The 18371-nt window shown below is 37.7% G+C and overlaps 1 protein-coding gene, 1 non-coding gene and 2 pseudogenes across 4 annotated transcripts; 3 read left to right on the top strand and 1 right to left on the bottom strand.

Annotated features, from left to right (window-relative positions):
• The first annotated feature begins 2230 nt into the window (after positions 1 to 2230).
• LOC137728262 (acetylserotonin O-methyltransferase pseudogene) lies at positions 2231 to 7866 on the top strand (annotated as a pseudogene).
• Positions 7867 to 9215: 1349 nt separating this feature from the next.
• LOC148693630 (U4 spliceosomal RNA) lies at positions 9216 to 9367 on the top strand. The gene has a single exon (XR_015952814.1). It is a non-coding gene; the product is annotated as a U4 spliceosomal RNA (small nuclear RNA).
• A 459-nt stretch (positions 9368 to 9826) lies between these two features.
• On the bottom strand, positions 9827 to 12578 carry LOC137730027 (GPI mannosyltransferase 1-like). 2 transcript variants are annotated; one of them, XM_068469096.2, is made up of 4 exons: positions 12215 to 12578; positions 11790 to 11972; positions 10648 to 11192; positions 9827 to 10407 (listed from the first exon to the last, which is right to left on the bottom strand). In XM_068469096.2, exons 1-4 carry the CDS (start codon positions 12483 to 12485, stop codon positions 10096 to 10098), a joined length of 1311 nt encoding a protein of 436 aa, XP_068325197.2. In that variant the 5' UTR covers positions 12486 to 12578; the 3' UTR covers positions 9827 to 10095. The 2 variants fall into 2 exon arrangements, with proteins under 2 accessions (XP_068325197.2, XP_088533244.1); XM_088677118.1 differs by lacking the exon at positions 11790 to 11972 and having other exon boundaries at positions 12215 to 12574.
• Positions 12579 to 15559: 2981 nt separating this feature from the next.
• Positions 15560 to 17793, top strand: LOC137727438 (heterodimeric geranylgeranyl pyrophosphate synthase small subunit, chloroplastic-like; annotated as a pseudogene). Its single transcript, XR_015952447.1, has 4 exons — positions 15560 to 15917; positions 16197 to 16585; positions 16767 to 16825; positions 17597 to 17793. The product of XR_015952447.1 is annotated as a heterodimeric geranylgeranyl pyrophosphate synthase small subunit, chloroplastic-like (transcript).
• Positions 17794 to 18371: the final 578 nt, after the last annotated feature.

Here is an 18371-nt window from a genome sequence, read left to right as displayed (position 1 = left end):
TTAAACAACCAAGTTTCGTGTTTCAATGTCCTTAACGAGGCTGAACCGATGGATAGAAACTTTCGTAAGAGTAGGGACAAGTAAGAAGAGGCAAAAGAGAGGTTTCTACAATTTGATAATGATTTTGATTTTCTAATGTGGGATTCACTTTCAACCATGAGCATGTAAAAGAGAGAAGGCCGACTGGCTGGCTAGGTCAAATCAATGTTTTGTTGGAAAATATTAGTATTTAAATTTATTTTAATGAATGGTATTTTGGGCCTAGCCCATTAGTATTAGGGTTTCGTTTCCTTGCTTATTAGGGTCAAGTTAGTTATATATATGGTACTTTGTAACTCTATTGAATAACAAGTTAGTCGGGATGTAATCTCTTGGGGCTTTGTAACCATTTTGGCATTCTTGTTTATTTAATAATATTCTTATTATTTTGTAGTTTTGCTCATAGTGTAATTTGATACAACAGCGAAAGACAAGTCTTTGGCTAATATTTTACTAAACTCCCAAAACATCTACCTTAGCACCTATATCTTTTGGTGTTAGATCTTAATTAACTGTGGTTTTTTAACTTTAATACTTCAAGAATATTGAAATTTAAAATAAACCTAGTGTTAAATTACATATCGATTATAATCCTTTGATGTGTCCTTAATTCAAAATAATTAATGTGCATTTTATTTAATGTCTCCCAATAAATAGTTAAATTTATTAATATACAAATTTTAATTTTTTTTTTCCAAAATAGAGGTTTTTAATTTATTAATTTTATTTAACATTCTTCAAACTTGAAAGACTCAATTAATGTACCTAAATGTTAGTACCAAAATGTGTGTACCAAAATGTATTATATTGAACTAATGTATTTAAATGTTAGTACCGAAATGTATGTACCGAAATATATGCACTAAAACGTATTATATTAAATTAATGTACCTAAATGTGTGTACCAAAATGCATACACCGAAATGTGTTATATTGAATTAATGTACCTAAATGTTTATATCGAAATGTATATACCGAAATGTGTGTACCTAAATCTATGCATCGAAATGTATTATAATGAATTTAACGTACCTAAATGAAGAAGACAAAGTACATCGAAATACATTGTATAACAAAAATTAGTTTATCCAAGTGTTTACAACAAAATATATTACGATAAATGGAATGGAATGAAAATGAAAATTATAATGAAATAAAATTAATACATTAAAAATTAGGAAGAGAAAGAGAAATAATTAAAAAATAAAAATATAATTAATAAATGAGGTAGGTGTAACATCCCACATCGCCCAGGGGAATGGATCTTGTAAGTCTTATATGTATATTCCCATATTTACCTAGCACGAGGCCTTTTGGGAGCTCATTAGCTTCGGGTTCTATCGGAACTCCGAAGTTAAGCGAGTTCGCGCAAGAGCAATCCTAAGATGGGTGACCCACTAGGAAGTTATCGTGTGAGTTCCTAGAAACAAAACCATGAGGGCGTGGTCGGGGCCTAAAGCAGACCATATCATGCTATGGTGGAGTTGAGCTTGGGATGTGGTGGGGGCCTGGGCCGGGATGTGACAATTTGGTATCAGAGCCAATCCTTGGCCGGCAGCGTGCCGACGAGGACGCCGGGCCCCTAAGAGGGGTGGATTGTAACATCTCACATCACCAAGGGGAATGGATCATATAAGCTTTATATGTATATTCTCATCTTTATCTAGCACGAGGCTTTTTGGGAGCTCACTGGCTTCGGGTTCCATCGGAACTCCGAAGTTAAGCGAGTTCGCGCGAGAGCAATCCCAGGATAGGTGACTCACTGGGAAGTTCTCGTGTGAGTTCTCATAAACAAAACCGTGAGGGCGTGGTCGAGGTCCAAAACGGATAATATCATGCTACGGTGGAGTCGAACCCAGGATGTGACATAAGGGACTGAAATTAGATTTTGATCTTACTCATATTTTAATCTAAAAGTCATCTTTGCCAAGGATTAAAATGAAGTTTTCTATTAAGAATATTAGTTTACACTAATACAGTATTGGCTCAGACCTTCAACCTTAAACCAATCGTTTATCAAGTACCATTTGATAAAATACTTTATCGAAAAAAATTGACATGCATAAGCAAGGCCAAACCTTTAATAAATTATACTGGAACTAATCTCTTCACACAAATTATTTATACTGCTAATTAAGATCCTAAGAGACCCTCACACACACACACACACAGAGAGAAATGAGGGATTAAGATGGAGTTCACTTTGGAAGAGGTAGAAGAAGAACATGCCAAGGTGGAGATATTGAAATATATGTTCGGATTTGTTGAAATCGCGGTAGTAAGTTGCGCCATTAAGCTTGGAATACCTGAAGCAATTGAAAACCATGGAAGCCCTTGACACTCTTATAGCTATCATATGCTCTAGGATGTGATCCTTCTCTCATTTACCATGTTATGAAGGCACTAGTCCACCTCAAAATATTCAAAGAAAAATCGACAATCCAATCAGGCCCCAAAGGTTATGCACAACACCTTTGTCTCACCGGCTACTTAAATCCAGAGAAAAAAGCATGGCGGCACTGATCTTGCTGAAGAATAGTTTGGCAATGTGGTCACCATGGATCAACATAAGTACCTAAATTTGAGGTGATATAAGCAATATCGGGTTTGACGAAGTACATGGTGGGGACATATGTGTTAAAGTTGTTTGGATTTCCAAGCCGTTAAAGTTAGGTTCCTTGTTTTTAGGTTTGCTTCAAGTAGTGATTAATAATCCCTATTCTTAAGGGACAAGTTGTTTAGTTGATCTTAATCTCTAGTCCTGTACCACTTAAATAGGACTATTAGTACGTGGGCTGCATTGCTTTATTTTCAGTTTCCTTTGTAAGGCTATTTATTGCCATTAGTATTCTTGAATTCAATAACAGAAATTCTCCCAACTATTGAGTACAATTTAGACTTTTATCACAAGTTTTATCAAGTGTTCATTCTCTGTTCTAACATCTGGTATCAGAGCCCCATCACGGGTCCTGATCAAAAGTTTGAAGCTTAGCAACTAGTTTTGTCGTGAAGCAGCAACACCATGGCCACTGAAAGCAGCTTTGTGTAAACTGCAGTCCCACGATTCTATGGACACTATGATCACTGAAGCATGCTCATGGAGAATTTCTTGCGCTCCAAATAATATTGGAGTTTGGTGGAGATTGGGATCCTTGTAGCAGCAGAAGGGACGGATCTCACTAATGCACAGAAGAAGACAATGGATGATCAAAGGCTGAAAGATTTGAAGGCAAAGAACTATCTGTTCCAGGCCATTGATCGTTCAATTTTGGAGACAATTCTGAAGAAAGACACTGCAAAAGATATCTGGGACTATTTGAAGCAAAAGTACCAAGGGACAACACGAGTTAAGCGTGCACAGCTACAAGCTCTTCACAAAGAGTTTGAGGTACTCCACATGAAAGTTGGTGAATCAGTGAATGAGTATTTTGCACGAACCCTCACCATTGCCAACAAAATAAGGATCCACGGAGAGCAGATGAGAGATGTCGTGGTCATTGAAAGGATCATGCGGTCTATGACACCTAAATATGATTATGTGGTGTGTTTTATTGAAGAGTCTAATGACTTGGATATCTTGTCCATTAATGAACTTCAAAGTAGTTTGCTAGTACATGAACAAAGGATGGGAAGACATGCTGTGCAAGAACAAGCGCTGAAGGTGACTCATGACAATCATCCAGGAGGAAGACGCAAACATGGTGGTTATAGGAAAAGAAAGAGGAAGAGGTAGGTATATGTTCGAAAAATCTATGCTAAAGTGTTACAACTGCCATGAGCTAAGGCATTTTCAGTGGGAATGTCCAAAGAAAGGTCAAGATTCAAAAGTCAATTACGCAGAGACTAAAGAATAGATGTTGTTGATGGCTTACCTGGATGTCAAAGAGGCTGGCAGAGATGAATTGTGGTTTCTAGACTCAAGTTGCAGCAATCACATGTATGGCAAAAAGGAGATCTTCTCGAAGTTTAATGACAACTTCAGGGAATCTGTGAAGCTGGATAATAACTCGAGGTTACTTGTGCAAGGGAAAAGGAATGTGCGTATAGAGGTGAATGGAATCATGCAAGTAATCACTGACGTGTTCTATGTGCCAGACCTCAAAAATAATTTACTTAGTATTGGACAGCTACAAGAAAAAGGTTTGGCAATTATCATGCAACATGACAAGTGCAAAGTATTTCATCCTGATTGGGGTTTGATTATGGAGACAATAATGGTAGCCAACAAAATGTTCATTATCTTGGCTCGTTCACAACTTCGGGAGCAAGGATGCCTCATCTCCTTGACAGAAGACCAACCACAACTTTGGCATCGCAGATACAGACACTTAAGCTGGAGTGTCTGAAAATTCTTCAACAAAAGAAAATGGTGAAAGGATTACCAAAGCTTAAGGCTCATGTGAAGGTATGTGAAGATTGCTTGGTAGGGAAACAACAAAGAGACCCATTTCCAAAGGAAAGCACATGCAGGGCATCAATAATCATTCAGCTCGTGCATGTTGATATATGTGGACCAATAAGTCCTATGTTAAACAACAAGAAAAGGTACCTCATTACCTTTATTAATGATTGTAATAGAAAGACATGGGTGTATTTTTTTGGTAGAAAAATCAGAAGCCTTCGCTACCTTTAAGAGTCACAAGGCTAGGGTTGAAAAAGAAACTGGTGCAGGTATAAGGAGCTTACATACAGATCGTGGGGGTGAGTTTACATCACAGGAGTTCATAACTTTATGCAATATACATAGCATTCAAAGGCAGCTGACATCGATTGTGAAGAGGAAGAATCGAACTATTATGGATATGATTCAAAGCATGCTTTCAAAGAAGAAAATCCCAAGGACTTTTTGGCCAGAAGCAGTCAATTAGACCATTCATGTACTCATCAAACCATCAGTGGAACACTTTAGGGTTTTTGGATGCTTGTCACATGTTCATATCCTTAACAGTAAGAGCGTTAAGCTCAATAACAAGAGTTCAAAATGCATCTTACTTGGAGTCAGTGAAGAATCCAAGGCATAGAGACCATTTGATCCACTATATCAAAAAATAGTTGTAAGTCGGGATGTGGTCTTTGAAGAAGACAAAGTTTGGGACTGGGGTGAGAAACACAAGGAGGCGATCATGGCCGATCTTAAATGTACCAAAGATAAGAAAGAGGATGCAGGAGATGATGCAGATGTGGACCCTACCGAAGAAGAAGCATTAGACAGTGAAGAATCAGATGAAAACAACCACCCGTCAGAAGGAGATTCCTCTTATGACTCACCAAATGAAGTCACTTCCATTGACAAACAAGTTAGAAGACAGCCAGCATGGATGAGAGATTATGTGAGTGGAGAAGGCCTTTCTGAAGATGAAGACATGGCTCATTTAGCTTTGTTTGTTGACAGTGATCCCATCACTTATGAAGAAGCTGAGAAGCGTGCAAAGTGGAAGAAAGCTATGAATTCAGAAATTGAATCCATAGAAAGAAACAACATGTGGGAGTTGCTACCATCAGGAGGGAAAATGATTGGAGTTAAATGGGTTTACAAAACAAAGCTTAATGAGAACGGTGAAGTGGATAAATACAAGGCTCGCTTGGTTGCAAAAGGGTACAGTTAGCAATATGGAGTGAATTATGTTGAAGTATTTGCACCTGTAGCTCGCTTGGACACAGTTAGAGTTATACTTTCACTTGCAGCCTAGAAAAGTTGGTCGGTTTATCAGCTAGATGTCAAGTCAGCGTTCTTACATGGAGAATTAAGTGAGGAAGTGTTTGTTGCACAACCTCTGGGTTATGGAAAAAAAAAAGGGAATAACAGAAAGTATACAAGCTTAAGAAGGCCTTATATGGGCTTAAACAAACTCCTCGAGCTTGGTATAGTCGTATAAAGTCTTACTTTATTAAGGAGGGGTTCGAGAAGTGCCTACATGAACACACTTTGTTCGTTAAAACAATGGATGAAGGTAAGCTGTTAATTGTATGTCCTATGTTGATTATCTTATTTTTATTGGAAATTATGAGTATATTCAAAGAGTTTAAGCATTCTATGATGATTGAATTTGATATGACTAATCTTGGAAGGATGAGTTATTTTCTTAGGATGAAAGTGGTGAAAAGGTTAGAAGGTATTTATGTTGGCCAATGAAAATATGCTCAGGAAGTATTGGAAAGGTTCAACATGGATCAGTGCAATCCAGTGCATAATCCTGCTATTCCTAGTTTTAAGCTGATGAAGGATGAGGATGGGGTCATGGTTGACAACACTATGTACAAACAGATCGTGGGGAGTCTTATGTACCTGACTGCCACACGACCTGACATTATGTTTGTTGTGAGTTTAATTAGCAGGTATATGGAACGTCCCACTGAACTCCATCTACAAGCAGCAAAGAGGGTACTAAGGTATTTGAAGGGCATAATTGATTTTGGGTTGTTCTACAAGAAGGGAGGAAATGAAGATCTCATTGGTTACACGGATAGTGATTATGCTGGTGATCAAGACAACATGAAGAGTTCTTCAGGGCATGTTTTTATGCTGAGTTCAGGAGTAGTCTCATGGTCTTCGAAGAAATAACCTGTGGTTACATTATCCACCACTGAAGCTGAATTCATTGATGCAACTTCAAGTGTGTGTCAAGCAATATGGTTAAGAAGGATTTTACAGCAGCTCAGTCATAAACAACGCAAATCCACATTGGTTTTCTGTGATAATAGTTCTGCAATAAAGCTCTCAAAGAACTAAGGATAGAGTCGTGGAATTGGCTCAGTAATGTATGGTCGCAGTAAACATATAGATGTTCGTTTCCACTTTCTTCGTGATCTCACTAAGGATAGAATCGTGGAATTGGCTCAGTGTTCTACTCAGGAGCAAGTTGTAGACATAATGACAAAGCCTTTGAAGTTGGACGTGTTCCAAAAGTTGCGGGAGTTAATGGGTGTTTGTTTACCTTCAAGTATAAACTGATTGTTGTTAGTATTCAGATTAAGGGAGGATGTTAAAGTTGTTAGGATTTCCTAGCCGTTACAGTTAGGTTCCTTGTTTTTAGGTATGCTTCAAGTAGTGGTTGATAATCCCTATTCTTGAGGGACAAGTTGTTTAGTTGATTTTAATCTCTAGTCGTGTACCACATAAATAGGACTGTTCGTACGTGGGCTGCATTGCTTTATTTTCAGTTTCCTTTGTAAGGCTATTTATTGCAAATCGTATTCTTGAATTCAATAACGGAAATTCTCCCAGCTATTGAGTACAATTTAGACTTTTATCACGAGTTTTATCAAGTGTTCATTCTCGGTTCTAACAATATGGAGCTTTTGCTCGGCCAATCCTGATCACGACAAGCTTTTCGATGATGCAATGGCCTGTGGTGCAAAGATGGTTGTGCTTGCAGTGATTGAAAGTTGTCCAGAGGTATTACAAAGGGATTGAGACAATAGTAGACGTAGGTGGGGGTAATGGGACTACGCTGCGGTTACTAGTCAAGGCCTGTCCTTGGATTCGAGGCATTAACTTTGATCTTCGTCATGTTGTCTCTCTTGCTCCAGAGTGCGATCGCGTTGAGAATGTTGGAGGTGACTTTTTCGATCGTACGTATACCAAATGCTGATGCTGCAATTATCATGGTTAGTACATATGAAATCAAGAAAACTAAGGGTTGATGTGCAATTAAACTTTGGCTATACATTATTCCTTTAAGTTTATTGTCTTTCTCTAAGTTTTCTTTCGCAACAAGATACGCACGTTATGATAAAAGGGTGCGATATTATCAATTTTTTTGTGATACGCAGTGGGTTCTTCATGACTGGGGTGACGATGAGTGCATTCGTATCCTTAAGAAGTGACGATAAATCCAATCTGTTATTCAAGTGTTTCCTCAAATTTTTGGAGGATAAAATGTTAAGGATGCCGGACTTGTATTCTCAAACAAATATTTCATTGAAGTGAATTTTCAAATTGTTGTGTCCCTGTGTTCATTTTTCTGTTGCAGGATTGTAAAAATTGTCAAGTTAATTACGTACTTGGCTTTTCGCCTCTACAGACATTAGGTATCCTTTCAACAGAAGGAAAATAATATTTAATTGTACGACTTTCGCTTTGTCATCTCGCTTGTGGTATATGGATTGTTTTGGCAAAATAATATTGAATTGTGTGATGTGTTGTCAACAAAGAAGAAAACCTCGTCCCACACCCAAGGACGGATCCACATCACCAGGGAGGTCCCAGGACCCGTTGGCAATCCTAAATCGTTGCTATAAATTTTCCGGGGACCCCTCATACTCGAGCATGAGGTCTGTGTAGGTTGCAGTGGCTGTCTTCTTCTCGGAGAAGATGACCGCGCACGGAGAAGAAAGAAATAGGGACCCTTCCTGCCTCTCTCCTCCTTGCTTCTGCCATTGTCTCATCCGTCGGTGCCACCCACTTCTCCTCCAACCTTTCTCTGTCGTCTGGCGGGGGCAGTACATAAGCCCAAACTTTCCCAAATTATTTCAACCATCTTAGTAATTTTTCTTATGGGTGAAATTTCCTTCATAAGGTTAGTAAGATGGATATGATCTGTCATGGGTTGGTGAAATTTGGTGGTGGAGCTAGCATGGCTTCGGGAGAATGGGGAGGGAGGCGGTTGGTGGAGGTATGGCAGCTTTGTTCTTAGTGAGAGAGAAGGTGGATGTTTGGAAACTAGTAAAAGAGAAAAATGGTGTGTTTGGTTAGAAAGATAGTGGGAGTTTGGGGAGAGTTTTATTTGACCGGTGTTTTAAATTGGGGTGTGCTATCCACACACCCTCTTAATTTGCGGCCGTCGGATCGACTGAATTAAAGAAGATCAAATGACAGAAATAAACAAAGGGTGTGTGAGAAGCAAAAAGGGGTGTGTGAATAGCACACCCCTTTAAATTTAGTGCTTCATATTAGATAATCAATAACTTAGGTACTCCCTAGTAACTTATGAAACCTCGTAATGGACACTTGAATTATGATTTTATAATTTGTAATATTGTTTTGCATATGATTTTTGAATGAAATGTATTATATTTAAATTTTCAATGTATTTTTGTCTATAATTTTTTTGACCTTTATAATTGGGACCCCCCGAGTTTAAAATCCTGGATCCGCCACTGCCCACACCGGCAAAGTGCAGAAAGCAGAGTTGCTCACGCAGCATAAAATGGAGCCAACGGCGGTGATGCATGACATTTTTGCGCTTGGGGTAACGACGCAGCTAATGAGGTTCTAATCGAGACGCGTCTATTGCTGGTTGAAAACTATTCTCAAATCTCCTCTTGGGCTTAGGTTCAGCCTTGTGTTCTTGAGAATTTTTGGAAGGGTCAACTTTTTGGGTAGAACTTACAATTTTTAGTTGAAAAAAATTTATATTCCAACCATTTACTCGAGTTATTTCACATCTAATGGCAATGTGTTTCTTAGCACATGCAAACCTCATAATCAAAACCTTATATTTTATTTATGTGGATGTGTTAAATAAATCGAGAGTTATGATGCGAAAAATTCTCATAATTAACATTAGAGGATGATAAAGAGAATAAACAATTAAGATTTCAATGTTTGTGTAGTAAAATAACGTTCCGTCGTCGTCATTAACTGATTAATGGTTTTTTGCAATGTAAGGAACCAAATATAGTCTTTTCAGTAGTATATAAAGTTAAATAATAATGTTTCCAAGTAAATCGACCAAAATTCATATCATAATAATTCTCAAGCAAATAACAAGTTTTGCAGTTGCAGCTTAAAATAAATACCATGACAGATTGCTAGTATAACCTACAAATTTAAGTCCAGAAAGAGTTAAATACCATACTATGTATGCATTCAACAGCTGGTTTTTAAGTGTCTCAAAACTACATAAAAATATACGTTCGTCAATACACATTCTTTCGCATATTTTTCAATCGGTACTTTTCGCATAATGTATATTAACCAAAATTTTCACCATACTATTTTGCAACATTGCCCGAATGAAACGCGAAAGAAAAATGAACATCAAAACCAATGAATAGCCAAAATGTGCTCATCTAATCGACAAAAACAGCGGGAAGAAACAGAGAACTGAATCATCACTTAAGTTTCTTCGAGTCCTTGGAGGTTTTCTCCAACCGTGCGAAAACTTGAGAAAATCTGTGGTCGCGGATGAGCGAAACTAAGACGTACGTGTTCGCCGCTAAGAATATGATGCTTGCCATCCAGAGCTGAAGAAAGACATTTTGCCCTTTGAACTCAAGCATATAACCCCAAAACAACCAATGAAGTTGACCGCCTACCCACAATGCGATGCAGGATAGGCCTTTCCATTTAAGCTTCATGTTGCTCCAAGCGAGAACCAGCGGCAAGAGACAAAAGAACCACACAAAGTATTGTGCAGTCATTACCTGTCAACAATGAGCAGAAGTAATTTAGATTCAGTCGGGAAAACAAAATTATATAAGAAACCATATGTTTGAAAGTACACTATTGCACGCTAGCGAAAAAAAAGAGAAAAGTCCAGTATTGAAGCAGAGGTTTTTGATGAGAATAACCACTAGGAATGCAACATCGAAAGTAATCAGGTACGTTAAACATTTACTAATCCAGCAATTTATATATGAGAAAATAGTAATAAAGAGAAAAACCTTGTTGAAAGCCACGAATGCCACTGTCTGTACTAAGCAGCAGAATGGAAGGTCTTCGGCGAAACTAAAAACAAGAACAACCTGGACTATCAACTGAGGCAAAAATGAGACAAGTTTCTCCAATATCAAAAGTTTACGGTGGTACTGAAGGTAGATGTGATAAAAGTAAATGGAAAAATTGTGCCTTGGATCGGTACGGGTAAGATGATACAACAGTGCTTCATACAGGAAATCCCACCCATACAGATGATAGAATAAACCAGTGAAAAGGAAGAATACGGCTGCAGATATAAAGGAGAAAAGTATCCTTTCTCGTGTTAATGCACTTTTCAAAAGAAACCATGGGCAAAGAAGCTGAGTGAGTCTTGTAACAGAACTGCTTTGAGGTGAATCTTGCTGACGATTCCAATATTGAAGTCTAGGCTTCTGACCAGGTCGAAACACATGCGGATCCAGAATCACAAGGATAGGGAGTGCATAGATAATGGGGTAGATTCTGAAGTGGACAACAAGCCCATACCAAAATGCAGCTTGTAACACACGTCCTGTCATGAAGAAAAAAACAGTTATGGGCAGAAGCGATAACAACCATTCCAAAAATTTAGTTTGACTAACGCTTCTTATAGCAGAATGCAATGCCTACTTGGGTTTTCATAGAGAGATCATGCTCACAAAATGCACAGGATTTTTTGAATCCGAGAAACATTTGGGAATATTGAAATCATAATTCTATTATCAAAAAATGGAAAACAACAAAGACAGTGCCATGTTTGTTGGTATCTAGCACAGTCACCTCAAAGAGAATGAATCATGAGAAGCTCGAACATCATCACAGAAAACACGAGAAATAGAAGCGCATTGCTAGTTTGATAAATGCAATACACAGAAGATACTCTCACCGGATCGAAAGAAACATAAAAGAACCTTACATCCAATAATGCTTCCCTTTCTGTAATCTCTGCTGAGGTTTATACAAGTATATAATTTCACTTTCATAAAAAGCATTCGATTTGATTCGTATTAAGATAATTCAGAGATATGACTCATTTTTTACTGACATAATTAGTGGCAGTAAATATCAGACAAAGAAAGAAACTTATAATTAGTGGCAGTACATATCAGACAAAGAAAGAAACTTACACCGTTCATAAGACATATGAAGACCCAAAGAACCAAAGCACAAACAATTGGCTCACAATTCCCGCGAGTCCCAATCGTAAAAGTAAACGGATTAAAGAGCCAAACAATCACAGAAATCATGCTCAATTTCTCCGGCACCCCGCGAAGCTTCAGAATGATCCTTATAAACAAACCCACAAGCAAATCTACACAATTTGCACAACACAAAAACCATGTCACTTGAATATCCCCACTCAAAAGTATAAAAAACAAAGGGGAAATATGTGCAAATGAAACCGGTTACAAAAGTTCAATAAAACACCAAAGGGAAAAGAAAGCGCAATTTATATACGGGTTATTATCTGTTTAGTATCTGCAGTTCTATTTTCCATTAAAAGTCTGTAACCAGTTCTATTTGCGCATATTTCCGAATACAAAAACAAAGTACCTGCAGCCGAGAAGATGAATTTGCCCCAAGAGCGATGGAGAATGGAATTGGGTAGGAGCAGAAAGGCGAGCAGAGGAGAGTATCTGTAAGTGGATCTCTGAAATGGGGATTTACCGGACGCCATTAGAGAAGCTGCGTCCGAGAAGACTACGTAATCAATGTCTGTGTACCTCACCTCCATGTGGGCATCCTGCCACTCTCCGTACAGGATTAAAACCACCCTCAGCACCGCCGAGACGATGAGGAGCGCACGGAATTGTATGGGCGCCATTGGGGATTGGAGGGGACGGAGATCCGAGGAGGAGGGAGACGAACGTGATGAAGGGGGTCGAAGTTGTTTAAGTGAGCAGTGTAGTAAATAAATGCCACATTTCTATACCAGTGGTCGGTTTACTAATTCGTAATTAGAGTATGATGAATTAAATTAAGAAAAAATTGAATTGAGGAAGAGATGAAATGAGGTGGAATTAGAATTGGAGTCATGCTAAAGTTGTTTACTAAACTATATGAAATCAGAATAAAAATGATATTGATTACATAAAAGTTGTTTACTCACTCACATAAATCAAAATTGAAACTTATTTGATTACTAAACTGCCCTTGTTCTAAATAATATTTTTATATGCTAGTTAATGGTTAATGGTTAATTTTGATAACCACATATGCTCATAAAATCCAATTAGCTACATGAAAACATAACTATTTAGCAAAATAAATAACTAACAAATTTATTAAAAATATAAAATAACACAAAAAAAACCCCAAAAAATAGAAAACTGTGATGCCATCTTCTCCCCCCCCCCCCCAAACATCCCCAAACCCAGCTCCTCGCCACCTATCACAACCCTCCCCACCCCCTGTTCTTAGATGACCATGCGGACATGCCACACATTTTCCCCTCCCTTTGTGAGTTCATGCATGGGTTTTGGATAGTCTGCGGCAAAGGGGCAAGGAGAAAGGGGTCGGGATTTCATCGGAGTTGAAGCTCCTCTGTTAGGAAATGGTGGGATTGAGAGAAGAGAGATGGGTCTATAGACTGTTAATGGAACTGAGGAGGTGAAATTGTGAGGCGTATTTGGGTTTACCAAAAAAGCATGAGGATAGTATTCGTAGAAAACTTGGATCCCTTATGAATCTATTTCCAGAAACTCAATTCCCACCTCCCAAATCGAGAATCCATTTCCGGATGTTTAATGAATTGTATTCCGGATTTTGGGTGGGTCCCACCTGAATGTTGATTCCCCACGGTTTGGTAAACACTGAAATGACTTGGAGTTCGTGCAATTCTGTTTCCTAGACTTTCATTCCAATTTGGTAAACACGCCCTAGGTAACATCTAATGTGGACAACCACACCATTTGAAAAATTTGCAAAACCTAAGGAAAGGAAGGAGAAAGACTGTATACCACAATCATCATTTAATTAAGTAGTTTTTATTAATTATTAGTTTATTAAATAATGAACTAAATTTAAAAATTGATTAATTGATTAATTCAAATGATGTGACTATCTACATCAAATGCCATCTATGGTATGAATAACATTACTCTTTAGCTAATGAGATTTTGGACAAGACATCTTTTTATTTACTTATTTTTATAGCGCAATATCTGAATTTAAACTAGAGCAACACACATTTTATTAATTTTTGTTTATTGATCTTAATCAATTCATTCGATTAGACGACCGAAAATTGATAGGGTGTGTGAAAAGTAAAAGTGATTATGTGCAGAGTACCACCCTTTAAACTAATCCAACTTATACCGAGAAGATTTGAACTCAAGTTGCATACAGGCCAGCATAATTTCTTGATCAACAAATCTGACTCGTATTTATTTGGATCATATTAAAGGAAAGCAATCATGTTTATGTACTCCAATTGAATTTTCTTCTTCCTAACAATTAACAATTTAACACAAGTTGGGTCCTTTATGGTTAACCTAGCTTCATTTAGTGAGGATATATATGTACTTGGCTTTGACAAGCTTTCCAATTATATTCCAGATGTTTTATTTGATGATTGTGATGATTTAATAACATTGTACTGGAGTCTGGAGACATGGTTTAATAGTTTCCTACAATGCATTGAGCTAAAGATAGTAAGTTGCTCTTCAATAACTCGAAAGAATTACATCAAGTCTGGAAATAGCAAAACGGAAAAATTTGCAAGTCAATTGTATAACTTAAATATAGTCGACTGGCTTAATTTCCTTTTTAGGGAAACTAATAAAAAAAATTTCTAGACTTTAAACTTTAATCAAAAGTCATCTTAGGTCATCTCCAATCGAAAGATCTAGAGGGCCAAAGGGCCAAAAATAGTCCGAAAATCGTCTTTAACCGAGGGTTAAGCCAAAACGCTCGTGCGCCCCACTAGACAAAAAAGGGCCAAAGGGCCAACCAGTTAGCCCAAAGCAGCCATCCAGCCCTGGGCCGGGCCAAAATTTTCATTATTCCTGTTGGTTATATCCGAAAAGAATGGTAGGCCAAAATTTCAAATACAACAGCTAATTACCGTTGGATTCAAATTTTTTTTTTAAATTTAATTTGTAGTTTTTAAATATAAGTTGTAGTTTTTAAATTTAAGTTGATTTTAAATTTAAGTTGTTGTAGTTTTTAAATTTAAATAATAACTTATGTTTGGTCCTATGACCCTTTGGCCCTCAGTTAGAAATGGAAACAAATATGACCATATACTGTTTATTAAAATATTAATATCTTGAAGGATAAAAAGGCTAAAAGAATCCCTCTGACTAATTTTCGGTTGAAGATGACCTTATAAGATTCAACATACCTTTGTTGCTTCTGACTCGGCACCTAAGCTACAGCACATGCAAGAGGCTGAAAGCTCTTATGCGGCGGTCAACAATGAGACCCATTAATCTCATAAGTAAATAAACAAACAAAAAAACCAAAATCTACCACTCCCCATTTATAGCAATTGGAAGCCTGCTTCTATTCAAAACAAACCCAGAAAATAAATCCCAATAAGAATCACAAACCCAAGGAAAAAAAAAAAAAAAAAGAAGAAAAAAATCTAAGAATCGAGGAAAATTCTCCCAATATAAATGCATAATATAGCATACCATGCTAGCTCGCGGATGACAGAACTTCCCTAGGAACCTGACGAACTTCGACAAATATCTTAGTCACTAAATGTAATTATTGAGTTTTCTCTTTCTATTATAGGTTTGTAATGGTAGAACGTGGCCTTGTTATTACGTATTTTTATATAAATGGTAAGATATATTTATTAAAAATTTAATAAATTAAAAATTAAAATTTTTTATCATTTATATAAAAATACTTTTCATATTCTAGCCCCAACTAAAAATTAGCCCAGAAGAAGCCAGGAAATAATGGCTGCTTTCTCAATGATATCTACATTATTCCACGTTTATCTGCCAAGCAAGTTTGCTTTCCCCACCCGTTGCTCCTCCGCTTCACCGCCACCGTCCATTTCAACCCAATCGAGATCCAACAACTTCGATTTGAAAACCTATTGGACGACCCTGATCACCGCATCAATCAGAAGCTTCACGAAGCTATACCCATTCGGTATCCGAAGCAGATATATCAATCCATGCGTTACTCTATGCTGGCCGACGGCGCCAACCGAGCCTCACCTGTCATGTGCGTCACCGCCTGTGAGCTCTTCGGCGGCAACCGCCTCGCCGCCTTCCCCACCGCATGTGCTCTCGAAATGGTTGTTTACAGAAACTAAATCAGTGAATGGTTGTTTACAGAAACTAATTACACTGATTCCATAGAACCCAATGAATATTCTTGCATCAAATGGATTTTTTCCTCAGAATCCGAATTGGGTTTTCAGAATAAAGATGTGGAATCCTGCTTTAAATCGTGTTTATTTAACTCGGTTTTGGATAATTAGCCGCTAATTTGTTCAATTTTTTACTTGGGTTTTGTATTTTGTGATTGGAATATCCATAAAGTCGCTTGCTTTTCTTTGAATGACAATTGATAGGTAAATGCGGCTTCGCTCAGGCACGACGATCTTCCATGCATGGATGACGATCCATCACGGCGACGCCAGCCCTCGAACTACACAATCTACGGAGACAACATGGCACTCTTCGCCGGCGATAGTCTGTTTCCATAGGGGTTTCAGCACATTGTGTCAAACACCCCTTCTGACCTCGTCCCGGAACCACGCCTCCTGCGTGTGATCACGGAGATTGCTCAGACCGTGGGGTCCACCAGAATGGCGGCCGGGCAGTTCCTGGACCTCGAAGGCGGGCCAAATGCGGTGGAATTGGCGCAGGAGAAGAAATTTGGGGAGATGAGCCAGTGCTCTACTGTTTGCCGATGATTGTTGGGTGGTGGTGAAGATGATGGGGTGGATAGACTGAGGAGGTATGGAATGAGAAATTTTTAATTATGACGGGAACACAAGTAATATATCATGTGTTTTAATAAAAGTGACGAGAAATTTTATTTTTTTAAGTAATTAACTTTTTATTCAGCACACATATCTCAGCATTTGTATAATGACATGTGATGAACTACCCGTCACCGGTACACTAAAAAATCACTCGTATGGGAGAGCTGTAGGGGTATTGTATCGGGTGGTTGATGATATTCTCAAGGAGAAGATGAAGGGCGGGGTGTAAGAGAAAACACAGCCTTTATAATATACTTAGCCAAGAACACAAGAATTTACCAACTAAATCACAACTAATGCATCAAATATGTTCTACATATGCAAATATTGAAGTAATATCTGCAACACATACCTGCAGATTGTTTGACGGAGTCTTTCCCATGTGTGTATGCCATTAGGTCATGAATAAGTTCAACTCACATTCCCAACAGTCTTCTGGACAGTTGCAACCCGCCGGAATGCCCTCTCAGATTCCGAAGCCCGAACTCTAAGCTTTAGATCACCTTGCTCCAATCTTTGTATAATTTCAGCAAGCTTTTCAACTCTGTCAGCCTGTCTAAATAAGTTATAGAATGCACGAGACTATTTGTCCCATCTATTTCTAAGATATGAAATTGATTTGAAAAGTTTTGTGTTTCTAAGTTTAACACAGACATGTTCATGGATGAAGAAGACATGGACAAATCTACACACAACCTTCTCCTCTCTGCAAAACTCAATGCTCTCTAAGTTATAGGTAATTGGAACAATAAGAGCATATTATTTGTGAGAGCAGTGGCTTGTGCTTTTTTATACTACAAAATCTGGATTACCCTATAATAATCCTACAAGGAATACTGTACGAGTTCTATTCTTAAGCTTATCAACAGAGAGTTTCAATCCAAACCAAAGCCGAATTAACTCTCATAAACATACTAAGACTTCTTTATAGCAATCTGAGACAACAAGGAACCAAACCGTATGAATCACACTCATACTCTAACACGGGGATGATGCCGATGACGATGGGAAGAAGAAGGGGTTCAGCTACGTGAAAATGTATGGGTTGGAGAAGTCTATGGAGGTGGTGGAGCAGCTTAGGGCCAAAGCTAAGCAGGAGTTGGATGGGTTTGAGAAGTATGGGGATGGAGTGGTGCCACTCTATAGCTTTGTGGATTATGCTGGTTTTAGTGTCAGTTAATTATAGAATTAAAGCATAAGCTTTATATGGTTTGATGTTTAATTTGCAAAAAATTGTATTATCATTTTGGATTAATCTTGCATTAGCATGTCCTATTAATTTCACACAGCAATTACAAGAGTGTTAGAAGAAGATAGATTGGGTTGAGCTGAATTTCCAAGTTGTGGGAGGGGGTTGGTTTTTTTGGAATGTTCTAAAAAGCATCAAACACTAGTCCGGTGATGGGTAGAGGTCTAGCGTTGCCTAGGGGGCTTAGGTGGTTTTTTTTTTTTTTGTTTTTTTTTTTTTAATTTTAACTAAATTTGTTGTGTAACATATAAATAAATATCTACTTATACTTAAAATATTATATAATTGTATTGGAATACATAAGTTGCAAAATAAAATGATATATAAATTATAAAATACTAAAACATATTGAAAACAGGGGGAAATAGGCAAATAATGAGTGTTCATTCAACTATTCAACAAGTTTCTTATAATTTATTAAAAAATAATGCAATATGAAAGTTATCTATTTCAATTTATATATAAGTAAAAATCGCGACCTAAGCGGTCTAGGTAGGTAAGGTGGGCGC

Source organism: Pyrus communis, chromosome 10 (genome assembly GCF_041283825.1).
Source record: "Pyrus communis isolate YQ-2024b chromosome 10, ASM4128382v1, whole genome shotgun sequence".
Classification (NCBI taxonomy): domain Eukaryota; kingdom Viridiplantae; phylum Streptophyta; class Magnoliopsida; order Rosales; family Rosaceae; genus Pyrus; species Pyrus communis.
The sequence above is the reverse complement of the archived record's forward strand: the minus strand, read 5'-3'. Positions and strand labels throughout refer to the sequence as shown.

What these genes read in the sequence shown, in the direction of transcription:
- LOC137730027 (XM_068469096.2), bottom strand. Translation starts at nt 12,485, where the DNA reads ATGGCGCCCATACAATTCCGTGCGCTCCTCATCGTCTCGGCGGTGCTG. An exon ending in ATTCATCTTCTCGGCTGCAG is followed by an intron (nt 11,973 to 12,214) that starts GTACTTTGTTTT and finishes CAAATTGTGTAG; the next exon opens with ATTTGCTTGTGGGTTTGTTT. An exon ending in CATTCGTGGCTTTCAACAAG is followed by an intron (nt 10,408 to 10,647) that starts GTTTTTCTCTTT and finishes CATTGTTGACAG; the next exon opens with GTAATGACTGCACAATACTT.